This window comes from Xenopus laevis, chromosome 6S (assembly GCF_017654675.1).
Source record: "Xenopus laevis strain J_2021 chromosome 6S, Xenopus_laevis_v10.1, whole genome shotgun sequence".
NCBI classification, from domain to species: domain Eukaryota; kingdom Metazoa; phylum Chordata; class Amphibia; order Anura; family Pipidae; genus Xenopus; species Xenopus laevis.
The window spans coordinates 91320731-91343011 of NC_054382.1; the positions used below are offsets into that span (position 1 = coordinate 91320731).

Sequence of the window (22281 nt, forward strand, 5' to 3'; positions counted from 1 at the left end):
TTGCAGAATTGTTGTAATTCAGCTTTATTTGAGGGTTTTCTAGCATGAACCGCCTTTTTAAGGTCATGCCACAACATCTCAATAGGATTCAGGTCAGGACTTTGACTAGGCCACTCCAAAGTCTTCATTTTGTTTTTCTTCAGCCATTCAGAGGTGGATTTGCTGGTGTGTTTTGGGTCATTGTCCTGCTGCAGCACCCAAGATCGCTTCAGCTTGAGTTGACGAACAGATGGCCGGACATTCTCCTTCAGGATTTTTTGGTAGACAGTAGAATTCATGGTTCCATCTATCACAGCAAGTCTTCCAGGTCCTGAAGCAGCAAAACAACCCCAGACCATCACACTACCACCACCATATTTTACTGTTGGTATGATGTTCTTTTTCTGAAATGCTGTGTTACTTTTACGCCAGATGTAACGGGACGCGCACCTTCCAAAAAGTTCAACTTTTGTCTCGTCGGTCCACAAGGTATTTTCCCAAAAGTCTTGGCAATCATTGAGATGTTTTTTAGCAAAATTGAGACGAGCCTTAATGTTCTTTTTGCTTAAAAGTGGTTTGTGCCTTGGAAATCTGCCATGCAGGCCGTTTTTGCCCAGTCTCTTTCTTATGGTGGAGTCGTGAACACTGACCTTAATTGAGGCAAGTGAGGCCTGCAGTTCTTTAGATGTTGCCTGGGGTCTTTTGTGGCCTCTCGGATGAGTTGTCTCTGTGCTCTTGGGGTAATTTTGGTCGGTCGGCCGGCCACTCCTGGGAAGGTTCACCACTGTTCCATGTTTTTTCCATTTGTGGATAATGGCTCTCACTGTGGTTCGCTGGAGTCCCAAATCTTTAGAAATGGCTTTATAACCTTTGAAATTGAACTCAGGTGTGATAAACCACAGTTAAGTTATTTTTTAACAAGGGGGGCAATCACTTTTTCACACAGGCCCATGTAGATTTGGAGTTTTTTTTCTCCCTTAATAACGTAAACCTTCATTTAAAAACTGCATTTTGTGTTCAATTATGTTATCTTTGACTAATAGTTAACGGTTTTTTATGAGCAGAAATATTTAAGTGTGACAAACATGCAAAAGAATAAGAAATCAGGAAGGGGGCAAATAGTTTTTCACACCACTGTATATGTGTGTTCCAACCATGTATAAACCCTAATTGATTACAATTTATATTAGGTGCCCTCACTTGCTACGTGGAGCAGAACCAGACAATTCTCCTCAGGCTCAGATTTCTTTCCAGTTCTTTTGCAGTTTAGTTGAGTTTGCAAGATTTAGCTCTAACTTAAGCTGGCCATAGACATTCAAATTTTATTCGTCATATGACAAACGTTCGTATGTTTTAATGCAACAAGTTAAAAGTAACATTCAGATTTAAATTGTAGGACTCAGAAAAATAAAAAGTGGGACAATGTTCTGGCCATTAATTGACAGACAACAATTGTTTGAAAGTAGTCCCAGAAATAGTAGTGATGGCCCCCATCGATATTGTCATATAAGGCAATACATGCAAAGATATTATCATTATCTTGTGGGGACGATTATTCAATCATTTTGGCACGTTTGGCCAGCTTAACAGCCTACCAATTCATAAAGTGCTCATAAAAGAACAAGCATGTCAAAATTAAATATATGGATGGTGTTTCTCTCTTAAAGATGAATTAAAGCATCATACACCTACTTCTCCAACTACCAGAGCATCATGTTTGATCAAATGTTCTCATCAGATACAGCATATCAATGTTAGGAACAAAGCTGCTATACATGTGGCTAGCAAGATGTAGCCTTCTAATTAACTGCAATTGCCCCATGTCTCACCTAATGTACATGCCCTTCGGTTCCTTCTTGAAGTTTGAAGAAAGTTTTGGTTTTGGTTGGACCTCATTTTGCTATTGTGCTGTTCATTTTCTTCTTCATGTAACTCATGCCTTTTGATATGTTTTTGGTGTTTATGCTATAAATTAATTAAAGTCCAACTTTCCTATCCAAATTATTCAACTTATTTCAAATCAAGCTTACAGATATACTGTATGGGACAGCAAATAAGCATTCACCATATATCTCACCTGAATTAGAGGGGAGATGGGATGCCATCATTGCACTGTTGATCATCCTCATCTAAGAATTTCACAAAAATGAGCAAGGCCGAGTCAAAGCTATTTCATTCAACTATTTTTGGTTCTATAAACAGTATAACTAAGCTAAGCTTCATTACAGGAGTAATGTTTGTATAGTCATATATTTTTTACTATATATAATAACGCAATTTTTTCAAAGTCACTAAGTAAAGTAAGTGAATAAATCCCTTTAGATGTCATTATAAGGGATGGAGATGTAGGATTCCATACTGGATACTGGCCGAAGAGAACGCCTAGTAAAGTAACCGTGGCCTTCATCGGTACATCAGTACGTTCTTTGTGTTCGGTTTCCAGACACAGATGCTTTCTTTTAGCCTGGTTAGCTAAGAAGAACTTTGCATACTTCCCAGACAACATGAATGCATGTTGTTACTCACAAATTGGTATTTGTTTATCAACTTTTTTGTCAGACTTTACTATACAAATATTTTAACAGAACTATTCAAGGGGCAGTTTACTTAAAAATAGTATACCACAATGTTTTTTCAGTGCTATATTTTTTTTTTACTGTTTTTCAAAATGTAAACTTAAAAAATGAATTAGTTTAATTTTCCTTAATTTCTTATAAACCCTGATACATTTCTCAGAGGTGCTCCAGCTACTAATTTATTCAATGTGGCAGTTACAGTAGTTTGACAAAATTAGTAAAGCTCAGAGAGCATGCAAATTAAGGCCCAAAGCTACTTCAGAGATGTACCAACTTAGAGAGACAGTTTAGAGAGACAGTTGCCTGGCTTACTGAGCTGCTACTGTGGAACACAAGAGAATGACAATTAAATTAAATTAACCATGAAATTTTGCCTAATATAAGAAAATGTAACCCTTTAAGTGCCAGGGAAAAAAATCGCATTTAATTTTCACTCAGTACCAAATGCTTTTTTAACATTTTGTGTTTTTTCATTTTAAGGGCATTTCCTGGGGGGGGGGGGCTTTTTAGTTTACCTAGGAGAACTATACATTTATTTCCGGAGAACCTGAGCTTTCTGATTTGGAAAGCCTCAAGTGTTTTGAATGTGCCAATACCAGATATGTATAGTTTTATAAAGATTTCTGACTTCTATAGATCAAAAACTCCCAACAGTAGAATATGTCGTACTTTGGATTTCAAAGCCAATAAATCCTAGAACAGTTGGTTTACCTCAGGAAACCATATATTTTTGAAGTCACTTTAGCTACTAAATAATCATCAAATTTACTGCATTCTTTGAAGGGTAAAGACGCAAAAAATTTGAACTCCCAAACCATATATTTTTGGAGTGTACGCATTCTAACAAATCTAAAATGGGTAATTATTTCTTTCTACTCCAAACTACTGAGCCACAATGCTTTGCCAAAAATTACGGATTTGATTAAAATCGCCTCAAAGCTTCCATTTTCGCCCATCTTATCTCCCTCATAACATTAGGTACCAAGAAAAACCATCCTAAATATAAATGCCAGGGGTCCACTGAACAGTTTGATGTCCATTGTGCATAAGATTACCAAAGTATCTGGCTTTTATAGACCCCAAAATGAAGTTAGTGCATACATCTTGTCCCATGTCTTTATACTCCAGTTGCAATACTTTCCAAAAATTGTCGTTTTTGATGAAATAGCTGAAAATCGCCTCGAAGCTTCAACTTTCTAGCATCTTATCTCCCACATAGCATTAGGTACCAAAAGAAAACAACCTAAATATGAACAGAGGTCTATGGAACATGTATAAAATTTTGTGGCATACAGAGACCCCCTATATGAAAATCTATTTTCGGAATTAATATATTTTATATAATATTTATCTTCAGAAAGTACAAATTCAGGTGAATCTAAAATGGATAAACACCTCTTTCTACTGCAAACTACTAAACTGTAAAGCCATGCTAAACTAAGGGGCAGATTTATCAAGGGTCTAAAAAATACTTCGAAATTCGACACTCGAATTAAAATACTTCAACTTCGAATGTCGAAGTCGAAGGATTTTTTACCAAATTTGGCAATCGAACGATCAAAGTACGATTCGAATGATTTCAGAGATCGATCAAAGGATTTTCCTTCAACCGCTAAAGACTTAGAAAAATGTTGTAGAAGGTCCCCATAGGCTAACATAGCACATCAGCAGGTTTAATTTGGCTCAAACTTAATTTGTATAGGGTTGAAGTCCATAGAAATAATGCAAAACTGCACATTGCCGAGATATCTATTCAGTGAATAGTATAACATTTTTAAATATGCAAAATGTCAGTAGTGCAATTTAATTTAAAAAGGCAAGACTGATAAACAATGAACCTCTGTGTTCCTCTTTCCCCCTCCTCTCCTTGTGCGACTGCCTGGTGCTGGTTAGAGAGGTCGGCGCCTCACCCACAGTATTATCAGGAAAAATACCAACACTCGATCGCTAGAGCTGTCTAGTTGGACAGCTCTGATTTATATTATACTAGGCTTTACTTGAACATCCTATGAATGGCTATATCATGTCAAACTGTTCATTCATTGACTGGGCATTCCATGCAGGGGTCTGGGAGTGCTGTTCATTAAACTAGTGAGAAAAAATATTGCATAATGTATGAAGAGAGGAGGAAAAAATCCAAAACTACGGTATTAAAAAAAATCAAAGGCATATAGAGGCGCAATGCTAGCAGAAGTCTTTCTTTTCAAAGACTAACTAGATGTGCCACTTACTGAATTATACCAAGCCATTTCTGAGGATATTCTTGCTAGACAGACACTGTTGTGTCCTCCCAAAAGCCTAGGAACTCAAATGGATATGTGGGAGCTCATTGCTTATTCCTTGGCCATTCCCTGGGTTTGCATATATAATTTATTATCAAATGCAAAATTATGATGATATAGCACAAGAAGGGTGCAAATAAACTAATTGTGCTTATGCCTGTTGTATTTCTCAAGAAAACATTTCACAGCCAGTAGTCCCTCCATCCACATTCCTCTCAGATTTTACAAATGACCTAAAGCTTAGGTGACACTAGGCTTTTTCTCGGCCTGTGCTCCACTCACATCTGGTGTCTACTGTGTCTGTGCCTGGAGACACTGTGTAGGCCTGAGTCGACAAATGGTGCCGATTTTTTGTACCAAAATGTGCTCCGTGTGACTGCAACCCAGATCAGACACAGCTTTGCAAGCTAAAGGTGGCCATGCATGGGCCGATAAAAGCTGACGACAGACCGAGTTGGCCACTTATTGACCCATGTATGGGGCCCTCCGACGGCCTTCCCCGATCAATATCTGGCCGAAAGTCAGGCAGATGTCAATCGCACAGGGCTAAAAATCCCGTTGGATCCCGCGATATGACCACTCATATTCCTTTCATTATGATGATTCAGCCTGAGTAATTTTGCAGGCTGAGAGAAGCAGATCTGCTCAGTGCCCCTGCTCCATAGATTTGAATCAGATCAGCCTGTGTGCGGTCACACACTGAGATCAGCCCAAATACGCAGGCTGAAAACAGGCTGCTAAAGAGTCAGTGCTAAAGAGCTTTTCTTATGGCTCTTACACACAGGTGGTTTTACCTGCGCTCCCCTGCATTGCGCTTTCTTCCGTTCAGCCGCAGAGGAGTGCAGGAGTAGAGGCACTCAACTATTGTCAAGGGGGCTGTACTCACACAGACGCATGTTGAACACAGGTGGAATGCAACATGCTGCTTCCCACCTGCGTTTGGCTCTTACATGCGTCTGTGTGAGTACAGCCCCTTGACAATAATTGAGTGCGTCTACTCCTGCAGATAAAACCGCCCGTGTGTAACAGCCCTTAGAGAAGCAAAACGAATATACAAGAATGAGATCTATTCTACGGAGACACAACCACTAGCAATGAAAACAAAGTTAAAATGTAATATATTATCTGTTGTGCTGGGTATATAGACTCTTGTAATTTGCATCACTTTCAAAACATTTTTTTCTAGTTACTTTTTAACACTTTCTTCTATAACAATATTGTTGTCTTACCTCTCAAAACCAATTTGTCGTATTGCTTTCTCCCAGGTGGAACCTAAATGTAGAGAAAAAACCTATGTTAGTGTATTAATATTTACTAATTCACAAAATGGAACACTTGAAATTTTCTGCAGTGCTGCTATAAAGCTACTAAAAAACAACACCACAACTGAGACATATATTACCATACACATACTGCATATAACAACACCGTCTCTCCTAAAATGTTATTCAAATATAGAAAATTCTTTTTTATGCATGTTAGTATTCATTTAACACATTTAGGGCTTTTTGCATTTTTTTTTTAAAAAAAAAACAAACAAAAAAACAGGTCTACAGCTTAGGACAAGGCAGTTAAAAGAACTGAGGCACATTTGACAACTATAATATACACTGAGAAAAAAACTGAAATAACTGCATAAATGTAACTAAAAAGGAAGAAATAAGACAAAGGGGAGAAAAACCATAGAGAACAAAAAAAAAAGACTGACAAATTTAGAAAATAGAAGAGGATTAGAGGGTGGTTCACCTTTCAGTTAACTTTTAGGATGTTACAGAATGGACATTTCTAAATAACTTTTCAATTGATCTTCATTATAGTTTTTATTGGATTTCCCTATCAGACTCACATTGACTTATGACAGGCAGTGTATACATTATTTGGACTTCACTATCTTTAAGGAGGGAGATAGATTGGGAACTACTTTATTTAAGAAACCCACCGATAAGAACAGCCTGATCAATGCACAAAGCATAGAGCCCCCCCAGATCTAATTTTCTCTATTGAATGGACAAATAAAAGTGTAGAGATAAAGAGGGCCCTGGCTGAAAGATGGGAAATCATCAATGCTGATCATAATTTACCTTTTACAGACAATAAGAGACCACTTATGGCATACAGGAGAGGTCGAAATTTAAGCGACCTATTGGTGGTAAAGGATATAATGGGACCTCCTAAGAAAGAGACGACCTGGTTGAACGTACCTCAAGTTCGCTGAACGTTGCTTCAAGTTCGCTGGCTTTTTGACTTGCAGTGGCATGCTACAGAGCCCTCATTTTTCACACCCAAGGCGGGCGGAAGGTTTGAAATCAAACATAGAGTTTCTTGCACCTCTGATCACGTAGTATACATGGCTTGGTGCCCTTGTGGATTATTTACGTAGGCAAAGTAGACATACAGAGAAAGAATGAACAACCATAGGAGCGAGATTAGGAGCGCCCTAGCAACGGGGAAAGCAGATCAACCGGTGGCTAGACATTGGCTTAAACTTAAACACACCTTACCCCAATTCCACCACATGATCATTGACTATGTGCCGACCCCCTGGAGAGGGGGTAATAGGGATCTGATGCTGATACAGAGGGAGTCTAATTGGATTTTTAAACTTGACACATTGGCCCCTAGTGGGTTAAATGAGACACTCACTATGTCACCATTTTATTAACCATTTGATCATTTTGCAGGTTTTCTACTATGGTCTTATGGTGGATAAGTGGAGGGTACCTTGCAAGTTCTTTATTATGGTGAATATGTGGAGTGTATAAGAAACCTTTTACTGGCACTCAATGAATTTGAATGATAAGAGACAACTCCGTGACTACTAAATAACAATTGACTGAGTACTTTGATATGACATTAGCAACTAGGTTCATCTTTCAAGAAGATACACATGTGCAACAATATAAGGTGGTTGGAAGATACATTGTAGCGGAGAACGGTGTTCATTTGTTTTTAACTTTTTCTTTTCTAGATAAACACATACCCCTGATGGCATTGAGGAGGGGATTGTAGTCTAAGGTTCCCCAGTCAGCTAAACATACCAGTGTGGTTGGATGAAAGAAGCCGTAAGGGAAAACGAGTCTTCAGTGCGACTACCAGGACGTGACACTAGTAAGACACAGAGTGGCATGGATTATACAGAAACCTACCAGAGCATGAGTGTCCTTCTGGGGCAAGCGATGTTATTGGGGTGATTACCAGTAAGCACTGGCCTGGAGGCCAAGGAGGAAGCTTGATATTGAGATGGAGCAATGGCTCAATAGAAAAGGTATCTGAAGCAATACGGCACCAGAATGGCTCGGTATCCGCTCCGATGGCAGCGGGGGAGTGTCTTCATATTACGTGCGCACGGGTATATGTTAAATTTCACATGTAATATGACTAACTGATGATGTCAGACCTGTGATTTTGAAATTGATTTCACTAGTGTGTTGAGTTCACTCTCCTGAAGACGGCCCCAGTGAAGGTGCCGAAACATTGGGAATAAAGTAGCATTTTATTTGATCACTGTCCTTGGAGTGCCGGTTGTTTACTTATCATGTACTAATGGTTTGACCAGCACCCAGGCAGTTGTGAGTTGTTTTGAGTGCACCAGTCTGGCGGTTATTATATTATATATATATATATATATATACACACACACACACGCGTATGGGACCTGTTATCCAGAATGCTCAGGACCTGGGGTTTTCTGGATAATGAATCTTTCTGTAATTTGGATCTTCATATCTTAAGTCTACTAGAAAATCATGTAAACATTAAAAAAAAAACAATAAGCAGATTTTGCTTTCAATATTGATTTATTATATCTTAGTTGGAATCAAGTACAAGGTACTGTTTTATTATTACAGGGAAAAAAGAAATCCTTTTTAAAAATTACTTGATTATCATGGAGTCTATGGGAGGTGTTCATTCCGGAATTTGTAATTTTCTGGATAATGGGTTTCTGGATAACAGATCCTACTGTGTGTGTGTATATATATATATATATATATATATATATATATATATATATATATATATATATATATATATATATATATATATATATATATATATATATATATATATATATATATATATATATATATAGTGTATATATATATATACTGTATATATATATATACATATAGGGGACCAGGGAAAAAATTGTAGTAAAATCAGGGAAATTATTATGCATAATATATAGCTGGGGGGGCGTGGCGGACCGGGCAACTGTGCAGACGCACATCTATAGAGCACGCCACTTACCTTGCTAAAGTGCCCCATACTATCGGCGCATCTCGCCCAACGTCGCTAAACCCGCGCCGATTGAGTGGGGGAAGGCGACCGCTACAGGAGGAGCCCTTCCCTGAGGCGCTGCGGCCAGTGCACGCCGAGTGGGGATTCCGGCCTAGCTTCTTACAGGAGCCGCGGCCTAAATTTGGGGAGCCGCACGGCGGAGCGCAAGGTGCGCCAGGGGAGCTCTGACGCGCCCGGACCTGGTGAGAGCTATAGGGGGTCCCTCAGGTACACCTTGAAGGGGTGGGTACCTCTGCCCTAGAGGGACTTTCACATACTTTGCCCACACCGGACTGAGACACCTCCAGGCCTGTCACAGGCTTAGGGAATGTGAGGTGCGTCATCAAGGCCTCACCCAACATACAGCAGTAAGGCAAAGCTCCACCCTTGCAGCTTGGGGTTTGAAGGGTTGATATTAAGCCTGCACCTATAAATATCATATTGCCAAGAGCACACTGGGCTGGTAATACACAGCAGCTTAATTGGGGTGCAGCACGTACTCTAACCCAAGCGGGGTGGTCCTGTTGGCCTCGCACGGCTCTCACACATCGGCGGGCACCGAGGTTTGGGTCTGACTACACCCGTCCATGGATTTATAAAACCTACCTTATGCTAGAGATCATCTTGCTAAGTGGAAAATAACCATACTAATATGGGTAAATACGGCAAAACAAAAGAGGGCACCAAAGACACTCCAAAACAGCATAAAATGACCGAATCCCAGAAATTCTTAAAGAAGTTTCTGGCCCCAGCAGAGCAGGAAAGGGCACGGGTGGAAACGGAGAGGTTGGACCAGGCTGAAGGTGATGATCAGGCCTCTGACGATGACTCTACAATTTCGGAAAGCAATGCATATGCCCTCTTAAAAACTTTACCCACAAAAAGAGACTTAAAAGATTTGGCGACCCAGATTAAAACGGCGCTGCGAGAAGAGGTTGCAGATCTTAAAACAGAAATCGCATCCCTTCATACCAGAACTGAAGCAATAGAAGGCCGAACGGATGCAAATTGAACAATCAGTTGACTCACTACTCAATGTATCGTTAATACAAAATAAAGCCATACAATCCTTGACTCGTAGGGTTGAGGACCTTGATAACAGAGGGAGACGGTGCAATCTACGCATAAGAGGTCTTCCCGAAACAGTGGAAGCAGCCTCCCTCAAACAGACGGTAACCTCATTGTTTAATTTGGTGCTCAACATGCCGGACACCAACGAGATACACATTGAAAGGGTTCATAGAGCTCTCAGACCGAAGGGACTCCCGTCTGACAAACCGAGGGATGTAATCTGCTGCTTGTTACATTTTACAGTGAAGGATGAAATACTCTCTAAAGCCAGGCAACAGAAGCTGATTAAAATGGATGACGCCGAAGTCTCCATTATGCAAGACCTTTCCTGGTACACTTTGCAACAACGGAGACTCCTCAAACCTCTGACAAACTTCCTGAAGGAAAAAAAGATTTTATTCCGATGGGGATATCCATTCAACATACAGGCCACTATTGCAGGGAAGCTACACACACTATCTACGCCGGACGATCTGCGCCCCTTTCTTCAAGTTTGCAACGCACCGAAACTTGATCTTTCTGAATGGATTAAATTTGTGCAACTGCCGACACCGACACCGATGCCGCACCAAGTACCGTGGACAGAGGTTGAATCGCCTAAAGCAAAGAGAAGCAGGTCGAAGCAAGCGACAGGCAAACCTCCCGGAAGTCCCACTCCGTCTAATCCTGGATGACTCCATATTACAACTGGAGGACCATCAAGTAATTTTGCCATTTTTCTTTACTATGCTCCACTTAAATTGATCCTACTTATTTTTGTTATGCATGAGATCTAGCATTTTTTGCTACCGAAGCACCTACGAATCACATGTTGCTCAACACCCCCCCCAGTATTGGGCCAGACGAAATGTCTGTTGACTGATTGGCGTTTACAGGAGAGATGCCCATTTGAAATGTTTCTTTTTTCAGCTTTTTCTATGTTCGTGCATTTGCTAGAAATATGTTGTTTTGGCTATTGCACAGTGTACAAATGTACAACATATTCAGGTTATATTCCTATCACTTTTTTCTGCGACTTCTACCCTCTTACCCTACCCCATCCTGAGCTTGGAGGCATTGCAGTTGGTAAGCTGTTTATATTGTGTATTATTATGATTGTATCTTGTCTTTATGATGGAGGGTAACTTGAAAATAATTTCCCTAAATGTGAACGGCCTAAATGTACCGGAAAAAAGGAAACAGATGATAAATCTGATGAGGAAAGATAAGGGGGACATACTTTTACTTCAGGAAACACATTTTAAGAAAGAAGCCCCGCAGATGCATAAATTAGGCCACTACTCTCAGTGGTTTTTTAGCAATAACCCCATACAAAAAACGAAGGGAGTGGCCATAGCTATTAAAAACTCCATAGATTTTAAGGTCGCGGATAGCCTTGTAGATCCCAATGGGAGGTATGTTCTAATAAAAGGCCTATTACACCATACACCTTGTACGATCGGTAGTGTCTATCTTCCTAACCATGGTCAGGCGCAATACTTAACCAAACTAAGTACAAAGATTTCTATTTTCTCGGAAGGGATACTGATCTTGGGAGGAGATCTCAATATGACACTGAATCCCAAACTAGACACGTCCAAAGGGCAATCCCTGCTAAAATATTTCTCAATCTGCCAAATCACTTCAAAGAATTAGGGTCATAGACTCATGGAGGTATCTCAATCCTAGTGCTAAACAATTCACCCACTTCTCATTCCCTCAACAGAGTTATTCTCGTCTAGATTATGTTTTTATCTCTCAACACTACTTACATTGGCTTGTGAAAGCGGACATGGATAGCATAACTTGGTCGGACCACGTGGCAGTACATATTGTACTTAACGTGCCTACCAAACCTAAGCCGGCTTGGAATTGGAGACTTAATGATAATCTATTAGATAATACTGAATGCAGGGATGAAATTGTGGAAGCTATTAAGGAATATATCCCCAGAGTAAAGGACGATGCCACCTCACAGCAAACGAAATGGCAAGCGTTGAAATGTTTGGTCAGAGGTATTTTGATTAAGCATGGCGCGCGCCTTAAAAGACAGAGACAGAACACGCTTGATAGTATACTTCATCAAATACAGCAGTTAGAAGCCCAACACATTGAAAACCCATCTCTAGATAACCTTAAAACTTTGACGGCGAAAAGAACAGAATTAAGGCAGTTATTAAATGTCTATAGCAAACATGCTATGATTAAACTTAAACAAAAATATTATGAGTTTGGCAACAAATCAGGGAGGTTGTTAGCTAATGCTCTAAAACATAGACAAAATCTATCTTACATACATAAAATCAACGATCAGAAAGGTAATTTACAGATCCTACCGACAAAAATAGCCGAAACTTTTAAACAATACTATCAAGATTTATACAACATCCCTCAAACTATGACTCAAGAAACACTAGAGGCTAGGATTAAAACTTTTATAGCAAAATATCCCTTGCCTGGCATTGAAGAATCCCTCCTTCAGAAACTGAGTACTCCGTTCCAACAATATGAAGTACTAAATGCTATTAGTAATTTAAAACTACACAAATCTCCAGGGCCAGATGGTTATACCGGGAAGTTTTATAAGGTTTTCGCAGTTCAACTGGCCCCCCTTTTCCTCGATTTTATAAACGAGATTGATGAGAACCACCCCTTAAATAAAGAGGCCTTGCTAGTTTATATTACGGTCATCCCTAAGATAGGTAAAGATGTTACTCGCTGTGGCAATTATAGACCTATATCCTTATTGAATATTGATCTAAAACTATATACTAAAATTATAGCGCAGAGACTTAACCCACTTCTCCCTGGGTGGATACATGACGATCAAGTCGGTTTTGTCAAGGGTAGAGAGGGCAAAGAGAACACCATGAAAATCCTTAATTTGATTAACTGGGCGAAGGTACATCGAACGCCTTCTCTGCTTTTTTCCACTGATGCGGAGAAGGCGTTCGATAGAGTTAACTGGACATTTCTCAAATTAGTTTTAGAAGGCACTGGCATTGAAAAACCCTTCAGAGATAAAATTATGGCTGTATACACATCACCAGCAGCCAAGATAAAGCTAAATGGCATTCTTTCGGATACGTTTAACATAAGGAATGGAACTCGCCAGGGCTGCCCTTTATCCCCGTTGCTCTACGTCCTCTACATGGAACATTTATTGATAGCATTACGAAATAATCCAGATATCTCAGGTATGCTCATAGACACACAGGTATATAAACTTGCCGCATTTGCAGATGATCTGCTTTTAGTTATAACGAATCCACTTGTTTCGATGCCCAATGCTTTAAAGGAGCTTGCGTTATATGGTGCGCTCTCCAACTACAAGATTAACATGACCAAATCTGAAGCCCTCCCCATATATATGCAACAATCTGCGATTCACCAATTGAGAGCTAACTTTAAATTCCAATGGCAATTGGACAGAATCAAATACCTGGGTGTCTATATACCAAATGACTTAGATAAAGTGTATGCCTACAACTACAAACCTATGGTTGATACTGTATCCACCTTGCTAAAAGAATGGGATAAGACCCATTTTACTTGGACGGGTAGAATATCTATTGTTAAAATGTCGATTTTACCAAAAATTTTATACCTGTTTCAAACCTTGCCTATTCGGATACCTAAAGGGTTCTTTTCGACTCTGACTACTATTATTTGCAACTTTGTATGGGCAAATAAACGTCCTCGGATTGGTAGGTCTATCTTGTATCAACCTAAAGGAAGAGGTGTCTAAGCCTCCCAGATTTTTACTCATACTACCAAGCTTGTCTGTTAGCGAAACTGGTTGAACATTCTAATCCTCGCTCTACAAAACAATGGAAGTGTCTGGAAGATAAAGGAGCCAAATTCCCCGTCAATAATATTCTCTGGAATAAAGGGAAACATGTGGCCTTAAACCTGAAGGGTAATCCTCAAACTTTAGCCTTGGAAACGTTCTGGTCTTATTTTAACCAAAAGTATAGGCTCATCCCCTATCCTTCTCCATTAGCTGCTATGAGTCAAAATCTGGATTTTGTGCCCGGAATTATGGACAAGGGAATGGCATCAGCTTTTGGAGTTCGACACTTACAGTTAAAACATGTCCTCAAACCAGAAACTTCTGAGTCTGTAATCAAGGAATCTGAAAGTACATGGGATGAGAGGGACCATTGGAGGTATTGTCAAATCCAACATTTTCTGCAATTGAACCCAACGCTCCAACGAGCCAAACGTTTATTGACGGAGTTCGAAACCCTTTGTGATAGGAAAACTGTCCCACACCATTTAATATCAACGCTTTATAGATTGATAATACAAAAGAAATATCCTACGTTGCCGCATTTTACTAGAACCTGGGAACAGGAACTACAGTTGAATATATCAGAGAGTGAATGGGAAAAAAATTTCAGGCTGCTAGCAAAGTCCTCCATAAATAACAGGTTTCAAGAAAATTCGTATAAGATATTGTCGCAATGGTATAGAACACCTGTCAAATTATTTCAAATGCACTTGATCCCAGACAATACATGTTGGAGGTGTCATGAGGAAATGGGAACGATATCTCATCTCTGGTTTTTTTGTGATAAGTTAAAGGTATTCTGGAATAATGTACAAAGGGCATGTCGGGAGATTCTAGGTTATCAGGTTGATCTTACACCCCAATTACTATTGTTGTCCCATACTGACACCCCAGAACATTCATTCAAATATAGTTTGCTTAGTCAATTACTGCTAGCGGCAAAAATACTGATACCGAGACACTGGAGAGAGGTTGCTTCCCCGACCTTTGAGGAATGGGTCAATAACGTCAAGGATATTTACCTTATGGAGGAACTGACCTCATACCTAGCAGTTAAAAAAGATAACTTTATAATGACCTGGCAGCCCTGGATCTCTTACCTACATGCACATGAGAGTCTGTGATATATTACTAATTTACAAGATATTTGCCTCCAAGCTCCCCTCCTCCTTCTTTTTTCCCCACTTTCTTCCCATTCTTTTCTTATCATCCTTACTATTTCGATATCTAATTCAACTTCCATGTGTTTATTTTGAGAAAAGTGATCTTGAAATTTCTATAGTTTACAAACCTAAGTAACAGTCTGACACGTCACTTTCATGCATATCTATTGTAAACCTGTTTATTCTTTATGAATAAAGTTTTCTTGAAATACAAAAAAAAATATATAGCTGGGACCACAAAAAAAGAGGGAAAATGTAAAACCAGGGGATATAAAATTGAGGCTTCACTGTGAAATTATGTATCTTCTTGATGTTTGAAGTATTTTGACACTTACAAATATGAAGACCATTTAATTTCTTCACTTTGTAATGCTACAGTGAATAAGGTAGCATGTCCAGGAGATAATAGCAAATACATGAATCACTAGTCATTCTGCTTTACTATATAAATATATGAATGAATGGGTTCAAAAAGGGTAACAGTGTATATACTGTAAATGTTTAGACGTTTAAAGCAGAAATGGGCATAAAAGTCACTAGTTGACAGAAAACAGATCAAGGCACTTAAGATTTGTTGTACTTTTCTGTTTAATCCATGGTTAACAATTGAAACATTTTAACAATTTCAATTACATGTTCATAAATGGAATACATCAATTTTAAATTAAGCATGATATATTACTTAGATATAACCGGTACATGCTCACAACAGACTCACAGAGTATTGCAGGCAGTATTTAAAACTTTAAATTTATGTTTCTAGAGAGAGAAACCAAGAAAGCACTACAGTTATATAAACATTTGCAACTGTGACTGCAACGTGTTACTAAAAGTGTTTGTGCTGGTCATTTATACTGGTGTAACACTATAGTAAATTGAGTGGCACCGTTCTCTAACTATAAACTTTACTCCAATAATTTGCTCCAGATGAGACCTTGAGAATGTGTTTAATGAACAGAGAAAATCAATATACAATTTCTTCGGCACACACATTTCTTTATTCAGGTGCATTCAACTCCTCAGGCTACTTCTCAGCCAGTCATCAGATTCGAATTCCCAAAAGGGAGGATGCACACTAATACCTTTGGCAATGCCTTTAAATCAATCATTCCCTTTGGGAATTCAAATGTAATGAACAGAGTAATCCACATAGGAGTGTACATAAAGATTAAGCAGGAACATGTGAGCAAAAGTGAATAGGCATATACTCACAAGCACCAATGATCCGTATCAGTCCCCGCAGGGAAGAGAACATACACAGCAGCAATGAAGGTACACCCAGCTTTCAGCCTTTTCCCCAAGTGGAACTCAGGGGAATCTGTACATCCCTAGGTCTGTACACTCAGTCCCTACTCTGGGCAATTAGTACCCGGGATCTTAATCTTACTCATACTCCTCGTAGGAGCCTCAGGCTACTCAGGTGAGTAGCCTATCCTTACTAGACCTGACCTGTCTAGGTTCCACTTCACTCTTCCTGACTACTTAGGTAAGGGCTTAACAAAATGGACTCTGAGCACATGGCTGCTCAGGACTATATACTTCAGCAAAGTCTATTGGACACTGGTTGAACTACAGGGGTATAGCTAGAAGCAAGATAAGGAAACAGGTTCCCATCCTAACTGTAATTTAAGACCCATTTTAGGAGTCTATAACACCAGGAGACTGCCAAATAATTCTGGGAGACGAATTTACCAGTCCCCAATACTGGAAAAGTATTTTTTTAAAAACCTGCTGTTTACTCTTACTTTCCAATACTGGGAACAACAGAGACCATTCAGCATGCATTTTATTGCTACCTTCCCCATTATGTATTATACAGGACAGTAACCTAATTTTTGGGGCCTGCCCCCCTGAAAGATGCTTTTTTCAAGGCCCCCACTCCTAGGCCAAAATTACAAGTCAACCGCAACGTGTAAAGATTTGCAGCTGACCCATAATTTGGCATGTGTCTCGGGTCACCTGCAGGTGACTTACCCCCCCCCCCCCGTCCTCCTCCTGCAGTCACAGGGTCTGCTTTGTCTGCAATTAAGCCACTCATAGGGAAAAATGTACCCCAATGTCTTAAAATATAAGGATATTTGAAGTCACTGAGGAGTTGCATGACTACATAAAGGCATGAGGCTAAAGGGCAAGTTCTTTTATATGTACCTCTGGGGTGACTTTATAAGTTAATTAATCAGTTTCCCAATTATTCATTACATTGGTTAGGCACACTTTTTAGCTTATGTCTGACAATACATGAGCTGAACCTGGATACATAATAAATACAATGTGGAAAGCAAGTTGTGTAACAAGAGGGTTTACGTAACAATATAATATTACAGTGGTGTAAGCAAGGAGTCCTACAGAACATGTGGCCAGGGATGATTAAAGATCATACATTATTTTGATTTAATTTATTTTGGGTAAAAGGTTGTAGCTAGTTATCTTGTCCTGGAGCTGAAATGGCCTCTGCTATAGGGCAAAAAATTTGCTAAAAGCCAATAGGGTTAATTTATAAATGATAATTTAAGAGAAATGTGCTAGAATGGCCAAACACAAATTCAAAAAGGTACTTGACTTCATACATTTTTCTAACCTAGCAACATGTGGAAGGTTCTAAGTGCTTTAATTGATTTCACAGTTAGACCCTAGGGAATCCTGGAGCCAGTAGGCTGGACCTTACATTATTTACAGAGTTCTCATAGTGGCTTAGGGTCCATAGCTGCATCGGACTTGTGAAAAGCAAATTGAATGCTAATGTGTTATTGATTCCCACAAGAAGAAATATACATGCTGCAACATGTCAAAAAAACATGCTAATTTGCAGATGCTACTATGCTAGGGAAAAAAAATCGGCATTGTTAGTAAAACATGGCTATCAGCTATATCTGATTTGTGTACTTTGTTGTTAAATAAGCCTTCATATTTTTTTTTGATAGGTAAGATTTATTGTTTTCAAGTTAACAGGGTAGGGTACAGAAAGAAAAAAGAGGGGGGGGTACAGTGGAATCCAGTTATCTTATTTTGCATTATGTAAACATCAGTAATGTTAAAATCAGCATCTTAAGGCAACGTTAACATGTGCACATCAAGCCAGGGGTTCCATATCTTGCCAAACTTGTCCGGGCAGCCCCGGGCTTCATAAGTTACTTTTATCAATGGGAGCATTCAGTTCACATATTGTACCCATTCACTTTTTTGGGGGGGTATTGGGGCCATCCATCCCATGATTATTGTCTTACTGGCATAGTAAAGGAGAGACCTTACTAGAGCTCTTGCCCTGGTTTTATTGAGGAAGGCCCAGTAGGAAAATTTCCGGAGTAAAAATTGAGGAGATTTCCCTTATGTAATGTGTAACCTCTGCCCAGTATTTGTGAATGACAGGGCATGTCCAAAGCATGTGCCAGTAAGACCCATCCTGTTCCCCACACCTTTTAGATATTGGGGCATGGATTTTCCCTATACGATGTAACTTATTGGGAGTGAGGTATGTTCTCAGTAGAAATTTGTGTTGTATGAGTTTGTCTCTCGCACTGAAGAGAAAGTTATATAAATTTGCTGTCACTTCTTCACACTGTTCAGTGCTAAGACCCGGAATATCTCTTCTCCATGCTGCCAGGGCTTTATCAAAGGGTTTATGACCAGTTGATATTATCTGTGTCAGCCAAAAACAACACATCCTCCGCATATAGGGATATTCTTTCTTCAATGGAAGCCTTCATATTTTTAATTCCATTACCAAGAAATGAGAGTTCTGGGCTGGCCCAAATATTATTCCAGCACTGCCAGACAACATTGTTCTATTCTACATTTGGAAAGCATATTATAGTTTATCAGTTTCTCAGGGCTTTGTCTTAGTCCACTACCATTTGTCCTATAAGGGCAGATTTACTAAGCTCGAGTGAATTTTCAAAATTAAAAATGTTCGAAGTTTCGAAGTAGTTTTTGGGTACTTCGACCATCGAATAGGATACTATGACTTCGAATTTACTTCAACTACGATTAGAAGTAAAAAACGTTTGAATATTCGACCATTCGATAGTCGAAGTACTGTCTCTTTAAAAAAACGTTGACTTCCAATACTTCGCCATCTTAAACCTGCCGAAGTGCTATGTTAGCCTATGGGGACCTGCCAGAGCAATTTTCTAAGTTTTTGGGTATTGAAGGAAAATCATACGATCGTATGATAAAATCGTTCGAATCGTACGATTCTGAGTACAATCGGAGTACGAATTCAGTAACCAAGGTTCACCACTTTAAGCACTTAATATGGTTTCTGGTTAAGTAGATCTGGTCTAATTTGATACAATGTTAATAAATCTAGAATTATTTGTCTATTAAAACCACAGAGTAGAATGGAGAGTGGCGGAATTTCACTCTAGATGACTGTGGCGATCTCTAACTTCACTTCTTGATAAACATACCCCAAAGTGTTTTGCACACGGCTGTGCATGCGCGCCCTCTGCTGCATGCGGTTGCACACACGCAAATACCTGCCAAGGCCGGGGCCGGTATTACAAATTTACCGGCAATGTAAATGCCGGTAAATTTGTAATACGATCAAAAGGAGCCCTCGGCCTGTCCCCAATCGCCCCCAATCCCCTGCAACTTACCCTTTTTTTTGCCTCTTCTAGTGTCCGTGGCGTGGCCCGCCCCTTTTGACGTCACGTCCCGCCCATTTTGATGTCACGCCCCCCAGCAGCCGGTAATTTTTTTATAAAAGGTGGCAACCCTAATTGAAAGAGAATCTATGACAGAGAGTTACTTAGTTATAAAAGTTTTTTTTACTGATAAGGTTAAATGAAAGATGGAGGAACTGCACAGCAGAGGTAGTTGCATACTTCATTTCTATCCATAATCAAATACAGCATAAGCTGAAATAGGGAGTCAGTAAAAGGTTTAATTTTCTCGGGAAACAGACAGCCAATAACATCAGGCACCAATTGTTGATCAGTGCACAGGGTAGCCAGTACAGCAGCACCGCGCCTCACAGTGCACAAAGATATTATTCTTACAAATTCTGCTTTGGTAGAGAAAATATATTGTGTTTTGCCAATGCTGTATAAACATTCAGAGGACTAAGCTATCACCCTCCCTGGCAACAGTTGTAGCTCAATATAATGTTCTCCACAGGTATATTTGGCACCTATACCATTCAAAAAGGAATGGATTTTTTTTTAGTTTTAATTCTCTACAAAAGTGCAGCTATCACCATGCCTTATTTTGTGCTAACTCTAAAGCTGTATGAAAACAGGTAGTTGACAAGTACCGCAGCCATGTATTATAAGATCTGCTCATTTGGAGAGCCACCTTGAGATGGGGCAATATTGGGCTGATCTAGTTGTCGGACCAGTTTACCTTTGTGCTGGCTGTCAAATTGAGGATCGCATCAATACTGTTTAGTAGTAGAGTGTGATATTCTGAGACAATTTGCAATTGGTTTTAATTTTTTATTAATTAAGGTTTTTGAGTTATTTAGCATTTTATTCAGCAAAATCTTCAATTTGCATTACAAACAATCGGGTAGCTAGTGTCGAAATTAACCTAGCAACCGTGCATTGATTTGAATGAGAGAATGGAATATGAATAGGAGAGGGCCTGAGCAATAACAATAAATGTGTAGTCTTACAGAGCATTTGTTTTTAGATGGGGTCAGCGACGCCCATTTGAACGCTGGAAAGAGTCAGAAGTAAAAGGCAAATCATTATATAACTATAAAAAATAAATAATGAAAACCAATTGAAAAGTTGCTTAGAATTGGCCATTCTATTACATACTAAAAGTTTACTTAAAGGTAAACCACCCCTTTAAAGCTGCCTGTGTATGGCCTCCTTACCAGGCCCAGATTTGTGGAAAGGCCACCAAGGCCCGGGCCTAGCGCGGCAGGATTTTAGGGGGCCGGCATGCTGCCCAACCACACCCACATTGGTTCAAAAACACTGGGGATGTGCTGGAGATACAATCATTTTTTAAATTCCCATGCGCCAATCCCATTGCTCTGGTCCAGATGAAAATGTGCACGAATAAAGGGGAGGGGACAGGGGGGACGAATGGCAGTAGAGCCTAGGGGGCAACCACTACGTAAATCCGGCCCTGCTCCTTACTGATAAAACCAAAAATTGCATGTAGTTTTCATGCAGTGCAAACCGAAAAAGGATAAGACAGTTTTCAATATGCTTGTAGAGATATATATATGGAATGAGTGTGTTATATCTGGTACTACAGTTTGGATAGGGAAAAACTATCCGTACTAGAACACCTTCCTAACACTTCTAGATGGAAGTCATGGTGTGTGCGGAACCATGTGACCCCACAGGAATGTGCTAACATAGAAGGAAGCAATTCATTCAACTGAATGCAACGTAAAAAAAAGCAATGGGCCAAATGGTTTTAAATGCCATATAAAAACATTCTGCTGTCTGGCTAATGGAAGCAACACTGAAATGAAAGCGACGTTTCTTATTAAACATTTTACTTTACAATAACAATCAGCAGCATTTTTATTAGTGTGACTGAAATTAAAATGCAGCAGTTGTTGAAAGGAAATACAAAGTGCAATTAAGCCTATAATATATAATGTCTTTCATTATCCTTAGAAATAATCATTAGCCTGTCTTGAACATGCACACAAACCATATCCAGAGCCACTGCTCCTTCAGTGGTAGGTAAGCAATACCCCACTTTTAAAGATCTGCTTTATTTTAAAGGTTCATTGTGACATTTTTATTGGTAGCCTGGCAGAATGACATGTTGTAGCTGGGCAGCTATAGTATGTTGTAAATGTGACAGAGAACACAAGAACATGATGTTTAAAATAAATATAAACATTTTCAGCTAGTGTATTATAAAGCTAAAGAAAGTCTTGCATCAATGGCTAATGCAGGTTCAACAGGCTATAACATAAATCAAACGGATCAGGGTAAAGGCTTCATTTTCTGACATTAGTCTTTATCGTGATTAAGTGCAATATACAGTACAATATTAAATACAATAGTATTGTATTGATCAATGGTCAAATTTCAAATTCATGTGAATTTTTTTTTAATTCAAATATACTCACAATTCGACTGGGAGGTTATTAAAGAAAATTTTTGATTGTCTAATATTCGATGGAATGGATCCGTTTCGAAAATTCGAATCGTATTTGAATCGTATTTGATTCATACGAATCAAGTTTT

The 22281-nt window shown here is 39.3% G+C and overlaps 1 protein-coding gene across 5 annotated transcripts in view; it reads right to left on the reverse strand.

The window, feature by feature from the left end:
- LOC108695592 (piezo-type mechanosensitive ion channel component 2) overlaps positions 1-22281 on the reverse strand; it is a 246704-nt gene that overhangs the window by 110986 nt on the left and 113437 nt on the right. For all 5 annotated transcript variants that reach the window (XM_041567810.1, XM_018224178.2, XM_041567809.1 and 2 more), the window contains exon 4: positions 6067-6109. In XM_041567810.1, the coding sequence (XP_041423744.1) occupies positions 6067-6109 (43 nt within the window). The remainder of the gene's footprint in view (positions 1-6066; positions 6110-22281) is intronic.